The sequence below is a fragment of the Ranitomeya variabilis genome, chromosome 1 (genome assembly GCF_051348905.1).
Source record: "Ranitomeya variabilis isolate aRanVar5 chromosome 1, aRanVar5.hap1, whole genome shotgun sequence".
In the NCBI taxonomy this organism is placed as follows: Eukaryota; Metazoa; Chordata; class Amphibia; order Anura; family Dendrobatidae; genus Ranitomeya; species Ranitomeya variabilis.
The window spans coordinates 225,954,480-225,970,172 of record NC_135232.1 but is presented as its reverse complement, the minus strand read 5'-3'; the positions used below and the strand labels follow the sequence as shown (position 1 = coordinate 225,970,172).

At 45.6% G+C, this 15,693-nt stretch overlaps 1 protein-coding gene across 1 annotated transcript in view; it reads right to left on the bottom strand.

Annotated features, from left to right (window-relative positions):
* HIP1R (huntingtin interacting protein 1 related) overlaps nt 1-15,283 on the bottom strand; it is a 196,494-nt gene extending 181,211 nt beyond the window's left edge. The window contains exon 1 of the mRNA XM_077293172.1: nt 14,970-15,283. Coding sequence (XP_077149287.1) covers nt 14,970-15,062 — 93 coding nt within the window. The 5' untranslated portion in view covers nt 15,063-15,283. The remainder of the gene's footprint in view (nt 1-14,969) is intronic.
* Between the last annotated feature and the right edge of the window lie 410 nt (nt 15,284-15,693).

The window sequence follows — 15,693 nt, the reverse complement described above, 5'->3', positions numbered from 1 at the left end:
CCTAAGCTTTTCTTCCCCGGTTGGGGATGCTCTGCATCTGTCTTTTTGCCGGACGCCGTACTGGACTCCTTGCTATGCTGGGACCTTTGGCGTTCTTTACCGGTAGTATCCTGGTGTCCTTTTTGCTGTCACCGCTTTTGCTGCTGCTGCGGCGATGCTGGTGGTGGTGGCGATTCTGGTAAGGGTGATGCCAGGTCGCTCATGACTGCTCAGCGTGCAAATTTGTTGAGCGGGTCACCTCATTTGATAATAGTAGGGGTAGTAAAACCTTCTCCATCACACATTTTATTAATTGTAGAACAGACAACGTGGTGTATTATGCCAAATGTGCATGTAATCTGATTTACATTGGTATGACCACACGTGAACTACGGGTGCGCATCCTAGAACATGTACGAGACATCAAGAATGGGGCCACGGCTTTGGATGTAGATGCACTAAAAACAATCCCTAAGCATTTTAGAAAATGTCACAATAGCAACCCCACAACATTTAAAGTCAGAGGGATTGATCGGGTGCAATTGGGCATTAGAGGAGGTAATTATAAAAAGGAATTGCTCAAATGTGAAACCAGATGGATGGTTGATCTGGATACCCTCGCCCCCAATGGGCTTAATGAATCGATTAGCTTCAAATCCTTCCTAGGCTAGCGCGAATTTTAATTATATGTTGCTTCTTTGGTTTTATATATGGATTTTTTATATATTTGTAGGATCCACTTCCCTCCCCCCCCTCCCTGCTATACCCTCTATTCCTCTTATCCGTCTCATGAACCAGGATGTTGATGGTGGTATAATATGTTGATATATCCATTATATTATAATTGTAATAACTTCCTCTTTATTCCATCTATAGCTGTGCTCAGCAGAAAAATATTTTTTTTTTTTTTTTTTTTTTTGGCGGTGACATTGTATCTTAGACACAATTGATGATATGGATGATGCTTCAATCACCTATGAATTACCCCAGAAAAATGGAAGGGGAAATGAGAATAAAGTACAATCAAGAGGCTACGTGTGATCCCAGCACTGCCAATTGTATACTAATGCTACTTAATTATTTATATGTGGAAACATTATGCCTTATGATATTTATTGTTGTATGGTTATTGTATATTGTATGCCACCAATGAGATGGGTATCATTGCTATATTGAGTAATATAACATTGGTCTTCGGTATATTCACTATTTTAGTATGGCATAGGATAAAAAGGTGGAAGGTGGGGTTATTAGTGAGGTAGGGGTGTAGGAGTGGTGTAGCGGTCTATTTTTAATGTAGTTAGCCTTTTTTCTTGTTCTGGTATATCACTGTAATACCCGTCACTAACCTTTCTCCTGCTTCAGCATTTAGCGCACGGCACGTATGCGCTGTGGTGCCGTTATATGGAAGTGCTCTAGATGCGTGTTGCGTTGTCTTGGTTACATGGTCGGTCACATGACCGGGCCATGTGACCTTTCTCCTGCTTTAGCATTTAGCGCACGGCACGCATGCGCTGTGGTGCCGCTGTGAGGAAGCGCTCTAGATGTGTGCTGCGTTGTCTTGGTTACATGGCCGGTCACATGACCGGGCCATGTGACCGGATGACGCGTACACTGAGCGCGGTCCCTTCAGGTACGCCGCAACATGGCGTCGATGCGCTGGTACACAGGTGCTGGGCATGTGAGAATTAGGTTGCGGTATATAAGGCTCGAGTAGCAACGCCATATTGCCTCCTGACGAAGCTGCCTTTGCAGTGAAACGCGCGTCGAGGTGCGCTCAGTCTGGTTGACCCCTCTATCCCCGGTCCATGATGACTACAGGTAATCACCGCTACTAACTGCTTCTTATATGGCTATAACTATTTACGGATCACAGTATCCGGACTTCGTAGTTAGATATTTTCAGTATGTCACGCTATTAACAGTTTAGTTAGGGTGCCTGTCATGTTTTAGTATTTATGATTACTTACTGCACCGGGTATTGATACCAAAGGGGTCATATCAGTCTGTAGCTTCTGTGGTTGACCCTGTTTTGGCTCACTGTTACACTTTATTTATTATGTTATTTGTCATGTGCTGTTTTTAACTATTGTGAAAATAAAGTTATGTTTTATCCTTGGTACATTTTTGGATCCATTGCCTTCATGGTTCTTTATTGGTACGCTCATGGTGCCTCGCTGTAGGCTGTGGCTATAGGCGGCGGCCGTAGATAGGCTGCGGCTGTAGCCGCAGGCTGCGGCTTGTGCTGCGGCATGCGGCTGCTGTGCCAACGGAGCAGCTAAACAAGCCACCTTTTATGCGGCGATTCCCGCCGCTTAATTTGATTGTGCGCCTGCGCAGAAGCGCTGCTTGCCGGCGCATGCGCAATGGCCCGCTATCGCGTGATCCCGGCCAAATCCCGCACACGCACCGTTGGCATCAAGATGGCGCTGCGCATAGCGCACGAGAGACGCTGCCCACCGTAGCCCCCGGATTTTTCGCCGCTTGTAAGCTTTGCGGCGTGCAGGACGCTGCGCGACAGAACCCCCGGCTTTGCAGTGTGCAGGCTAATGCTTCAAAAGGAGAGCCGCGCCGCTCCTCCCATAACCACAGAGGGACCCCCCTGGCTGTTGTCACTCCTGCATCTTACCTGTGGAGGTGACTGCAAACTCCGTGCCACCTCCCCCGCACACCCTAGAGGCCCACAAGCCCCAGTGGTGGGGCCTCGGGTCACCACACCAGCCGAAGCAGGGGGACACCCGCTGCCTGAGTCGGACTGATTGGCCCTGAATCCCATGGCCCTGAATCCCACGACGATCTTCCTCTTGGTAAGTCTGTAGGTCTCCCATCAAGGACAGGAAACCAACTGATGCGGGAGAATGGTACCGCCTTTTTATCTGTAGGTTTCCTGTCCTTGTTGGGTGGATCCCCTCTCTCCGTGGTGCCGTCAGAGAAATGTATACTTTTTCTCCAATTTTAAGCCTCATCTCTTTTTTTTTTATTTTAAAAGTTGGGGGCGAACTTAGAAACAGTAAAGCATCCCGTTGACTGGAAAATGTACAAAATTTCTCAAGAAATGTTATTTATAAAAAGGTGTATCTTATATCAGTGCGCTTAGAATAAGACTAGCATTATTGACCAGCAGTCTTAAAGCGTAACTAAACCTGTCAATCACATTTTTTCAGTGCACTTTTAATTGCAGGGTCGATGGGTGCCCCAAAACCGGAGAACCCCACTGGTCACTAAAAACTCCCCCATCCCTGAGAAGTGCGCTGCTCAGATGAAAGATGATCAAAACTCCTGTCTCCTCCTCCGCACACAGACTATACTTTCTATTGAATCCATACTTTGCTGTGTGTGCACGCTTTTGTCACCTGAGCTACACACCTTAGTGGTGGAGACCACAACTTCATGAGAAACATGCCCATATAGCAATAATTATAAATATTAGTTAAATCAAAAATAAATAAATAAATAATGGGCCATAATGGAAATGCTATGGGATAATCGCTAACCGAAAATATCTAACCATAGAAAACAAACGATCAAACACCCAACATCAATTAGATGCAAAAAATACTTTATTGATAAAAAATACAATATACATATTCAGGATATTAGGGGAAAACCAGGGAGGGAAAAAAAATGAAAAACCTCAAGTCACAAGTGCAACAAGAAACGGCTAGGGGTGCAGGCATGTGGACCATGAGGTAATGTAACTAATCATCAACTAGGTTCCACCAACGGATTCCTATAAAGTGCCATAGCAGGAAAGTAAAGTGAAAACAATTTTTGAAAAATATATAGAAGCTAAAATATAAGTATATTACACAAAATGTACCACTTTCAATAGCCACCATATAGGACAAAAAACGTGTATATTACCTGCAGAGGCACAAAAGTAATCACGGTCCACCGCGTGCACCCGTGGGTGCACGCGGTGGACCGTGATTACTTTTGTGCCTCTGCAGGTAATATACACGTTTTTTGTCCTATATGGTGGCTATTGAAAGTGGTACATTTTGTGTAATATACTTATATTTTAGCTTCTATATATTTTTCAAAAATTGTTTTCACTTTACTTTCCTGCTATGGCACTTTATAGGAATCCGTTGGTGGAACCTAGTTGATGATTAGTTACATTACCTCATGGTCCACATGCCTGCACCCCTAGCCGTTTCTTGTTGCACTTGTGACTTGAGGTTTTTCATTTTTTTTCCCTCCCTGGTTTTCCCCTAATATCCTGAATATGTATATTGTATTTTTTATCAATAAAGTATTTTTTGCATCTAATTGATGTTGGGTGTTTGATCGTTTGTTTTCTATGGTTAGATACCTTAGTGGTGGGGAAGTTTGAGTGATCGGTGGGGTTCTCATGACCCAAATAACCCTAGATCACATGGAAAATAAAAGTACATTCAAACAAACTGTCAAATGTTTAGTTATTCTTTAATAAATTCCCCCAATAATATTTAACCAATGCCTTCATATCAGTAAACTATATTTAAAATGAAACTGATAATTAAAATGATAAACTGCTAATAACGCCTGAAAAGTAATTATACCCAATCATACTTACAGTAAATAATAGAATATGACTTCACTGATGGGAGCCAAAATATAATTGGAGGGGTAAATTGTATCTTTCACTTATTACCACATATTACTGTGCCACACTTCCAGCACCGGGTACATTACTCCCTATGACTAGAGACGTGAGGGTCATTATCGTGCAGTAAACTACCTCTACTACACAAACTTATCACTATCCAGAAGGTCAGGTTATAAGGCTGCGCTCACACCATGTCCTGGTTTCCTTGATGGAGCCTTTTGACTTTAATAAGGCAAACTGAGTCTAAAATATAAATCTACAGACTGCACTTGACCTTCTTCTGTTGTGATAAACTACGCTATTGTAACCTCGGAACCACGATTGCCAACACTGCTTGAAGGGAGCCAGCATGGGAGGGCAATATAGGCTTTATTATTTTATCGGGGCCGAATGCTTAATTTAAGAAGGGGTCCTCCTATTAGTGGAAAACCCCTTTCATATACAGTAGTCATATTACAGCGGAAAAAATAAGCATTTGATACACTGCCGATTTTACAAGTTTTTCCACCTACAAAGAATGGAGAGGTCTGTAATTTTTATGGTAGGTACACTTCAACTGTGAGACAGAATCTAAACATAAAAACCACAAAATCACATTATATGATGTTTACATAATTAAATTGCATTTTATCGCATGAAATAAGTATTTGATCACCTACCAACCCTGTGAGAATTCTGGCTGTCACAGACCTGTTAAAGAAAAATTAAGAATCCCTCCTTACCTGTATTAATTGCAACTATTTGAACTCATTACTTGTATAAAAGACACCTGTCCACATACAATCAATCACACTCCATCCTCTCCACCATGGCCAAGACCAAAGAGCTAAAGACACCAGGGACAAAATGACAAAATTATAGACCTTCACAAGGCTGGGATGGGCTACAGTACAATAGGCAAGCAGCTTGGTGAGAAGGCAACAACTGTTGGCACAATTATTAGAAAATGCAAGACGACTGTAAATCTTCTCTGTGTGGGGCTCCTTGCAATATCTGCCTGGAGAGGTAAGGATGATTCTGAGAAAGGTCAGGAATCAGCCCAGAACTACATGAGAAGAGTCAATGACCTGAAGAGAGCTGGGACCAAAACCTCAAACATTACCGTTAGTAACCATACGCCATCATGGATTAAATTCCTGCAGGGCCGTGGAGTCTGTAAGCTAAACCTTAGACTCATGAATTTCCCTGACTTCTGACTCCACAGCACTGCCTCACTACTGAGCATGTACATAAAGAGCAGCTCAGGCTCATCACAACCAAAAGCCGAGATCCTTAGATCAGGAACAGAACAGACATTTATAGGACATTTCATAACTTTCCAAAATTTCCAAATCATCAAACTATAAAGTAAATTAATCAAATCTGTCAATGCCGTAACGAGTGAAAAAAAAAAATTATAAGAACAGAATTATGCTTTATTGGCCACTGCAACATTGCAATAAAATGCAGTATGAGCGAACAAAACATTGTATCTACACCAAAATGGTATCAATAAAAAAAAATAAGCCACTCAGCCGCAGATGCTGGAAAATGAAAGCATAAGGCTATGTGCACACGTTGCGGATTCGTGTGCGGATTTTTCCACACAGTTTTTGCAAAATCCGCAGGTAAAACGCACAGATTTCCTGCGGTTCTTGTGCGGATTCCACCTGCGGTTTTACACCTGCGGATTCCTATTGAGGAGCAGGTGTAAACCGCACAAAGAATTGACATGCTGCGGAATATAAACCGCAGCGTTTCCGTGCGGTATTTGTGCACTGCGGATTTGGTTTTCCATAGGTTTACATGATACTGTAGAATGCATGGAAAACTGCTGCGAATCCGCAACGTGTGCACATACCCTTACAGGTCTATAAAAATGGCGTCAAAGTCAAAAAAATTATTTTAGAAACAAACTTTGGCTTATTTTTCTACACTTAGATAAAAAATAAACTATACATGTTTGGTTTCTCTATAATCATACCGACCTGGGGACTTCTATCACCAGGTCAGTTTTACCACATGGTGAACATGTTACATAAAAAACTGTAGAATTTAACTTTTTTTGCAATTTCACAGCACTTGGAATTTTTTCCCTTATTTTCCATATGGTAAAATCAATGGTGTCATTCAAAAGTACAATTTGTCAAGCAAAACGTATGCCCTCATACGGCTATATTGCCGGAAAAATAAAAAAAAATAAAAAAATTAAAAAAAGGAGGAAAAGACAAATGAAAAAAATGGACAATGGCCATGGTGTCAAGGAGTTAATCATGTGATGTTGTAGACCTAATGGAAAGAGAAGAAGTAGCAGGGTAGAAAGCCAAAATGAGCAATTGTAAGTATACAGTGCTATATAATATGATGATTGCAATATGAGGATAAAACCTTTGATGGGAGGAGGAGGAGGAGGAGTGCCTCTTTAAAAGGGAACCTGTCACCCCCAAAATGGAAGATGAGCTAAGCCCACCAGCATCAGGGGCTTATCTACAGCATTCTGGAATGCTGTAGATAAGCCCCCGATGTAACCTGAAAGGTAAGAAAAACGGTAATTAGTCTTACCGGTTATTGTATTTCCAGGAATCCATCCTAACAGCACCATTGGAGGACGTCCTTCTTACCCTCAGTGGGACAGGAACAACAAGCGGTTAAAAGGACCCTCCCCACTCCACCCACCAGTGATTTTCTAAGTACCACATCTGGATGGATGGAAAAAAGAGAGTTTATTAACAGTCACATACCAATGTTACATCACATTAGTCAACAGTATAAACTTGCAGTGGGAGGGAACTAGTAGTGCTGTCAGGATGGATTCCTAGAAATACAATTACCGGTAAGACTAATTACCGTTTTCCAGTTCACCATCCTGACAGCACCATTGGAGAAAGACCAAAGGACGGTAAACTAGGGTGGGACTACTGCATGTAATACTTTTCTACCAAAAGCTAACTGATCTGATGAGACATCTAATTTATAGTGTCTAGCAAAGGTAGAAAGACTGGTCCAAGTCGCCGCCCTACAAATTTGCTCAGCTGAGGCTCCCCCCTTCTCCGCCCATGATGTAGAGATAGCTCGGGTTGAATGGGCTCTAAGAATATAAGGGGGATCTTTCCCTTGGTTTGTATATGCTAGGTTTATCATGGATTTGATCCACCTAGCAATGGTTGATTTTGCTGCCTTGCAACCTCTATTGGGACCCCCGTACTGTATGAACAAGTTAGTGTCTCGTCTCCAACCTTCCATCGCCCCCAGGTATTTTAGAACAGTCTCCCTAACGTCAAGGTTATGGTAGACCCCTTCCTTCATGTTTCTAGGGTGTTGGCAGAATGAGGGAAGGATTATCTCCTGATTTATATTCGATGAGGACACTACTTTGGGAAGGAAGGCCGGGTTAAGTCTTAAGACTATTCTGTTGTCAAAGATCTGAAGATATGGGTCCTGAGTGGAAAGAGCCTGCATCTCCCCCAATCTTTTAGCTGACGTGATGGCAACCAGAAAGGCAGTTTTAAAGGAGAGATTGGCTATGCCCATATCTTCTGACAACAAGTATGGGGTGTTACACAGGGCATTAAGGACCAAGTTTCGGTCCCAAGGAGGAGTTGATTTTCTCACCAGAGGTCTCATTCCCTGCGTGGCCCTGTAAAATCTTGCTATCCAAGGATGGGAGGCTAGTGACGTATCAAAAAAGACACTAAGCGCTGCAATCTGTACTTTTAAAGTACTAGGCCGGAGGCCCTTCTCAAACCATAGTTGCAGGAAGTCGAGGATTTGGGGAATGTCAGATTTTGAAGTATCCACAGAAACCTCTCCCAGAAAGGAACAATACCGCTTCCAGATTTTGTTATAAATCGCTGAAGTCACCGGCTTTCTGCTTGCCTAGAGTGTGGTAATGACTTCTTCTGACAGGCCCCTGTAGTAGAAGGTCCTGCCTGTTCGGTAATAAGATTGGTCTCTCTGTTGACATTCTGGATAGTAGAGAGAACCAGCTCCTTTTTGGCCAAAAAGTAACCACCGGGATTACGGTTGCTCTCTCGTCTCGTATCTTCCTGAGTGTCTTCGGTATCAGAGGAAGAGGCGGAAATGCGTACAGGAGACCTTCTCTCCAATACTGAGACAAGGCGTCTACTGCTGTGGCTCCGTCTAGAGGATTGAGAGAAAAAAAATGCTCTGGTCTTTGTATTTGACCTGGTGGCAAAAAGGTCCACCTGAGGTGTTCCCCACTTCTGGCACAGACTGCTGAATATTTCTGGGTTCAGCTCCCATTCTCCGGGATGTACAGACGTTCTGCTCAAGAAGTCTGCTACTTGATTCTTGGCGCCTTCCAGGTGACCTGCCGACATGGATTTGACAGATTTCTCTGCCCATCTGAAAATCTGGTCTGCTAGGTGTTGCAGCGGTGGATGTTTCGGACCTCCTTGGTGTCTTAGAAATGCCACTGCTGTGACACTGTCGGACAGTATCCTTACGTGTCTGCCCCTGACCTGTGACTGGGCCTGGTATAACACCTTCCAGATCGCATACAGCTCCCTGAAATTTGACGACCTTGCGGCAATCTGAGGAGTCCATTCTCCCTGGTAGTATGTCCTTTCTATATGACCGCCCCCATCCAAATTGACTGGCGTCTGTGGAAACGGTAACACGGGGATCGAGGATCCATGGAACTCCTTCTTTTAGGTTTTTCTGTGTGGTCCATCAGGTTAGGGATCTCTTTACTGATGGAGACACAATCATCTTCTTGTCTAGGGAACTCTGTTTCCTGTTCCAAGATTTCAAAACCTCTCTCTGTAATCCCCGCGAGTGGAATTGGCTCCATTTCACACAGGGTATGCATGCCGTCATAAAGCCCAGAATCCTCATTGCCTCTCTTATGGAGGGGGTACTCCTTCTGAATTGATGTATGTGCCTGATCAAGGCCTCCTGTCTGTCTTCTGGTAAAAAAGATGTTCTGACGTTGGAGTCTAATATGACCCCCAAAAATGTCATTCTGGAATTTGGGACCAGGCAAGATTTCTTCCAATTCACAATCCACCCCAGGTCCTGTAGGATGGAAAGTGTGAAGCTGCAGTCTATTTTGAGAAGTTTCTCTGATCTCGCCATTATCAGAAAGTCGTCCAGATATGGCACTATGGTCACATTCTGGTTCCTTAGATAGGCCACAACTTCTGACCTTAGTTTGATGAATATTCTGGGCGCCGAAGCAAGCCCGAAGGGGAGACATCTGAACTGGAAATGATACACTATTCCCTTGTTCATTAGGGCAAATCTCAGAAACTTTTGGTAGGCAGTGTGTATTGGGACATGGTAGTATGCATTGCTTAGATCTAAGGTGCACATCACCATGTCCTTGTCTATGAGAGGCGTTGTGGACTTTATAGATTCCATCCTGAATCTTTTGTACCGGATCCACCTGTTTAGGGGTTTTAAATTTATGATCGTTCGGGAGTCCCCCGACGGTTTTTTTATTGAAAATAAGTGAGAATAATGGCCCTTGCCTCTTTCTGAGATGGGTACAGGGATTATTGCATCTAACTCTTATCAACTCCTGGATGTTTGTCCACATAAAGGAGTCTGAAAGCGGACAGGGTTGGGTTACAACAAATCTTTCTGGGGGACTGCTTGAGAACTCTAGCTTGTACCCCTGAGCAATTACCTGCAGAATCCAAGGATTTGGGGATACTTTCTGCCAACCCCCTAGAAATTTTTGTAACCGACCACCCACCTTGATGTCATTTATTCTGCTTTCCTGCACCAGCACTTGGGAAGATGGAGTCTCTACCCTTTCCACCCTTGGGATAAGACCACCTCCCAGTCTTCCCTTACCCCCTGTAGTCTGTCTTCTGACTAGGTCGGGATCTACGAAAGGGCTGGTACTTTTTTGTATTTTTCTCAGTGAACCCCTTCTTTTTATCTGAGGCTTTTTCTAAGATGTCATCTAGAATAGGCCCAAATACTTTATACCCTGAGAATGGGATTCTGCACAATTTATTTTTTGATTGGATATCCCCCGACCAAGTCTTTAGCCAGATAGCTCTTCTGGCCGCGTTGGATAAGGACTCGCTTCTGGCGGCGACGCGTACAGATTCTGCTGAAGCATCTGCCATAAAGCCTGTTGCAAGCTTAAGTAACGGTAGAGATTTGAGAATAACATCTCTGGAAGTCTTAGCTTTGAGATGTTCCTCCAAATCATCTATCCATAGATGCAATGACCGGGCTACCGATGTTGCAGCTATATTGGCCCGTATTATTGCTGCGGAGGATTCCCAAGTTCTCCTGAGCAGTCCATCTGCTTTGTGATCCATTTGATCCTTTAAAGCGGAGGAGTCCTCAAATGGAATTGAGGTCTTCTTCGCCACTTTTGCCAACGGAACATCAATCTTGGGAACCTCATCTCACACTTTAATGTCCTCTGGATTATAAGCCAAACGGAGCCTGAAATCTCTGGGAACTACTAGACTCTTCTCCACTTCCTGCCATTCTTCTAGAATCATGGAACGGATGTGATTGTTGACTGGAAAGACCTTTGTGACCTGGGTATGTAATCCGCCAAACATCTCATCCTGGATCGACGTCTCCTCTGGCGTGTCCTGTAACTGCATGGTGTTACGAACTGCATGAAGAAGCTCATCTGTATCTGCCGCCAAGAAGAGATATCTCTTTCCTCTGCCCAATGATCCGTCTCTTTCCTCCTGGTCTGAATCCTCCGAAATCTCTCCTTCGGAAGAGGGACTAGACTCTTGGCCTTTTCCGTGAGGATTGCGGTTCCGACTGGCTTGTCAGGGGAAGATTCAAGCTTGAGATGGATGCCTGAACCTCTTGACGAATCATTGTCCTCATACTGGCTAATAATGCAGTCTGTTCATCATCCACAATTTTAGATGTGCACGACTTGCATAGTGGCTTCCGCCAATTTTCCAGAAATTTAGCAGCACATATCGGGCATTTATTTTTCCCTGATTTTTTCCTTTCGGATGCGGGGATAGGAGGCTCTGCCTAGGATAGATAGAAATACATAGGTACACCCTGTAGATAGGGAAGTAGGGGGAGGGGTGAGCATTGTGGTATGGCTTAGTATAGCCTACTCACGTGCCCCTGAAGCTGGTCAGTCCCCTCAGGTCTGGCTGTTTCCTCCATAGTGAGGACAATTTACCATATAGCAGAGTGCTCCTTATCAGGATGGCCGGCGGCATACAGACCCCCATAAGGCGTTCATATAGGATTTACCTGGTTGATCCTGCCCTCCTTGCCGCCGCTGCGGTTTACGGTGCTGTCCTGCCCTGAGGCCGGCGCCATTCTCCCACGCTGCCGCGACCGGAAGAGACGCGGCTGTCGCGACTGGAAGTGACGCGGCCGTCGCAGCCGTAAGTGACGCGGCCGCTGGACCCAGAAGCCATGGAAGCTGATGGGGAACGGTGCGGCCGCATGCTGGAACCGGCTGCTGCTGGAAGCGCCCGCCGCACTCACCCCCCGGCAGAAAGCACCCGGACCGAGAGCCCCCTGAGCGGAGGAGACGGACCCGACCCCAGGAGCAGCGCTGCACTGGGGAGGCTGAGGGACCCCCCATAGCAGGTATCAGCCGCAGATATCTTGCGGCAGGGAAGGGAAAGGCTGGGCCCCCCGATCCCCACCATCTGCACCGCACCGTCGGAGGAAAAGCTTGCCTATTCACAGTGGGACAGGAAAAACATTGGTGGGTGGAGTGGGGAGGGTCCTTTTAACCGCTTGTTGTTCCTGTCCCACTGAGGGTAAGGACGTCCTCCAATGGTGCTGTCAGGATGGTGAACTGGAAAAGAGGTTAGATTGTACTCACGCAGGGGCGTTCCCCGCTGCGGTCCGATGGGTGTCGCGGTCCGGTGCCTCCCATCTTCATAGGATGACATCCTCTTCTTTACTTCACGCTGCGGCTCCGGCGCAGGCGTACTTTGTCTGCAAGGTTGAGGGCAGAGCAAAGTACTGCAGTGCGCAGGGAAAGGTCAGAGAGGCCCAGCACCTGCGCACTGCAGTACTTTGCTCTGCCCTCAACAGGGCAGACAAAGTACACCTGTGCTGGAGCCGCAGCGTGAATACAAGAAGAGGACGTCATCGTAAGAAGATGGGAGGCCCTGGACCGGACCGCAACACCCATCGGACCCGAACAGAACCGGGACCGCCCCTGGGTGAGTATAATCTAATCTCTGTTTCTTACCTTTCAGGTTACATCGGAGGCTTATCTACAGCATTCCAGAATGCTGTAGATAAGCCCTTGATGCTGGTGGGCTTAGCTCATCTTCCATTTTGGGGGTGACAGGTTCCCTTTAAGCGTTTTACTGGACACCATTAACTCTTTACCAAACTGCACTGCGTCATCGCACCCAGGGTTTGCAGGGTCTGTTTGTAAACCCTGTTTGAGACCCCATTCAAAAGGTAAGAAAGTCAAATGCTGCTAGTTGGCAGGTACCAGTGGAGCATCGGCATTGGAGAGGTGGAAAGACTAGAAATAATTACACAGGTTGTATTAATTGTATTTCTATTTGTAAAAGGAGGTTACAAGTGAATTGGAATGTATCCACATGGTGCAGATTACATCGTTTTTTCTTCTTAATGTTCATTTGATTTGATTTTCCAACAAGTTTGAATTTTCAATAGAATTATAAGATAACCGCACATTCAGCATCCTTGGGAGAAGCTAGCGACAATGTTTTCTTAGCCTGTACAGAAGAGACGTCTTTAAAGCTCTATTCACGCAATAAGTATTAATTATAGGGAGTTACCTGACCAGAGAAATGAACACATAGGAGACTCAGGCTATTGTTCAGATGAGCTGCTTTTCTGCATTTTTGCACATTATGTATTGTACACATACCAGATTGCAATCACAATAGACATCAATACTATGCCCTCTAGTCGTGACCTACAATAATGTCAGTAAGCGCTAGTTGCAGGGAAACCTTATATTCAGATGAAAACTATGACAAATAGTTATGCAATTAACAATATTCATTTACAAACATGCAATGACTTGTGCTAAAAACCAAATCCCAAGCTAACTTTGGCAAATGACAGATCAGTCTTCATTAATAGCATGTAATACCCTGTCAGCTACTTATAGGGGTAACCTAAAGCTTTGAAAGCCGATTCTTCAGATCAGTTTGGTGGGGGTCTAATGTGCAGCATTTCAATGATCAGCTGTTAGGGGGTCTCGCTGCAGCCAGATGTGCACAGGGTGCATCATGTATTAGCATATAAAAACACAGAACAGTACACCAGTGTGTGACAAAACAAAAAAAACAACAGCCGTGTATTATTTTTGCAACCACTACACAGATTGTGATGTAAGCCTACTCAAGATCATTAGATGTCGCAATGATACTTTGCATCAAAAGCCTTAATCAACAAGCCATAAATATATGTTGCTGCAAATCGCCTTTAAGAGGGACTTGTCAGCAATGTAACTATGGATGGAAGTTTAGGGGATGTCCAGCACTAACCTACTGATAACTGAGCCACCACATAGGTCATCAACACTGGCGGACACAAGCATTGCCCCTGTGCAATAACAGTATATGGGCACGTTGCAGACCAATAGCTCCACATAATGCACAATTGCACAGATTTTGGAAGAGGAGATGAGCCCCCCCCCTCACCTCGAGTCCCTGTGTGTCTGCACAGGTAGCACCAATAGTACGTCCAGCCCTGGTCATCAATGTCCCATCGCTGGGGATCGTGGGTGTCAGACCCTCACTGATGTGACATCGAGGACCCACCCTATGGCCACGTTACCAGCAGGTTACTCCTGGAGAATCCCGTAAAAGCTAGCCATTAACGATAGTAACAGCTTCATCGCTGGACTCCCTCTGACCGGACCCCCACGGACGATACTAAAGAACTGGAAAACGAAGGTTTCGCTGAACATCAGTAAGATCGCTCCCCCTACACCCCATTACTGTACAGAGCCACACAATCCACGGACGGCCACTGATGAGAACACTTTCCATATAACACTACATTACTATATAATGCGGTCATGAACTTTTGGCAGAAAACTATGTTTGTGTATATAGCAGTAACATATGCCACCCCGCCGTACAAAGACACTACAGACATCAGCCTGTCCCCCAGGAGCTGACGATCTAGATCCTACAGGCGGTTATTACACCTGACACCAATAACCAAGAGTGTGAGAGAACTGGCGACAAACACACACGGGCAGATGTCGGCTGTGGCCCCTCACACCCCAGCCGCCCCCCAGCCTCCCCCCAGCCTCCGGGGGTGCGGACACTGCAGGCTCCAGGACCGCGCAGTGATGTAGCTCTGCTACATTATGTGAGGCTGCTCCCCGCCACCGGACGCACTGCCGTCTGCGGACACCACAGCCCTGGCTGAGCTGCCCCGTCCTCGGCCACACGCCCATCTGTCACCACTTCTCCGGGTCACGCAGCCTCACCTGGTTCTTGTCAAACTGCTCCCGCTCAGCCTCCAAGCCATGACCGGAGCGCCGGCTCAGCACCCGGGCGGGCACGTTCTTAATGGTGTTCATGGCGGAAAGCTGGCTCACTCCTCGTCTCCGCGGCGGCTGCCAACCAGCAGTGTCCGCTCACCTATGCCCACACCACAGCGACTACTACCTGACCAGCAGCTGCCCCGCAGAATGCTGGGTAATATCTCTCAGCGCTACAGCAGCAGTGGGCGGAGCTATGGAACCTCCAGGCAGCCGTGTCGTGACGTCATGACGCAGCGGAGGTAGACAGTGCTGTCACCTGGACAGGACAAATACCTCAATATTTACAGAGTCCCGGCGACTGCGGACGTTCATGTGGAATGCGGAGGATATTAGTGACGCGGCCGTGGGGTAAACGCGCTCCTGTGCGCCCGAACATTCCCACTGTCAGTGATAGGCGCCTGGACTCACCTTTTAAGGGCATGGCTCCATGGTGACATTCTGTAAAGGATGCGCTTTATAAGCAATGCATGAGAATGGAAGAGGCTGAGTTTGGTTTCTTATTTGTTCAGTTTCTTATTCGGCAATTTTTAGATTTAACAACAAATAATAGTCATCACAACAATAACATACAATGTAGTGAGGTGCCCTGATGTGAAGACGCTTAAAAACAGCTACATAAATGATAAAACTGGCACAAACATAGGCATCAAAGTGGGCACCAAAGGGC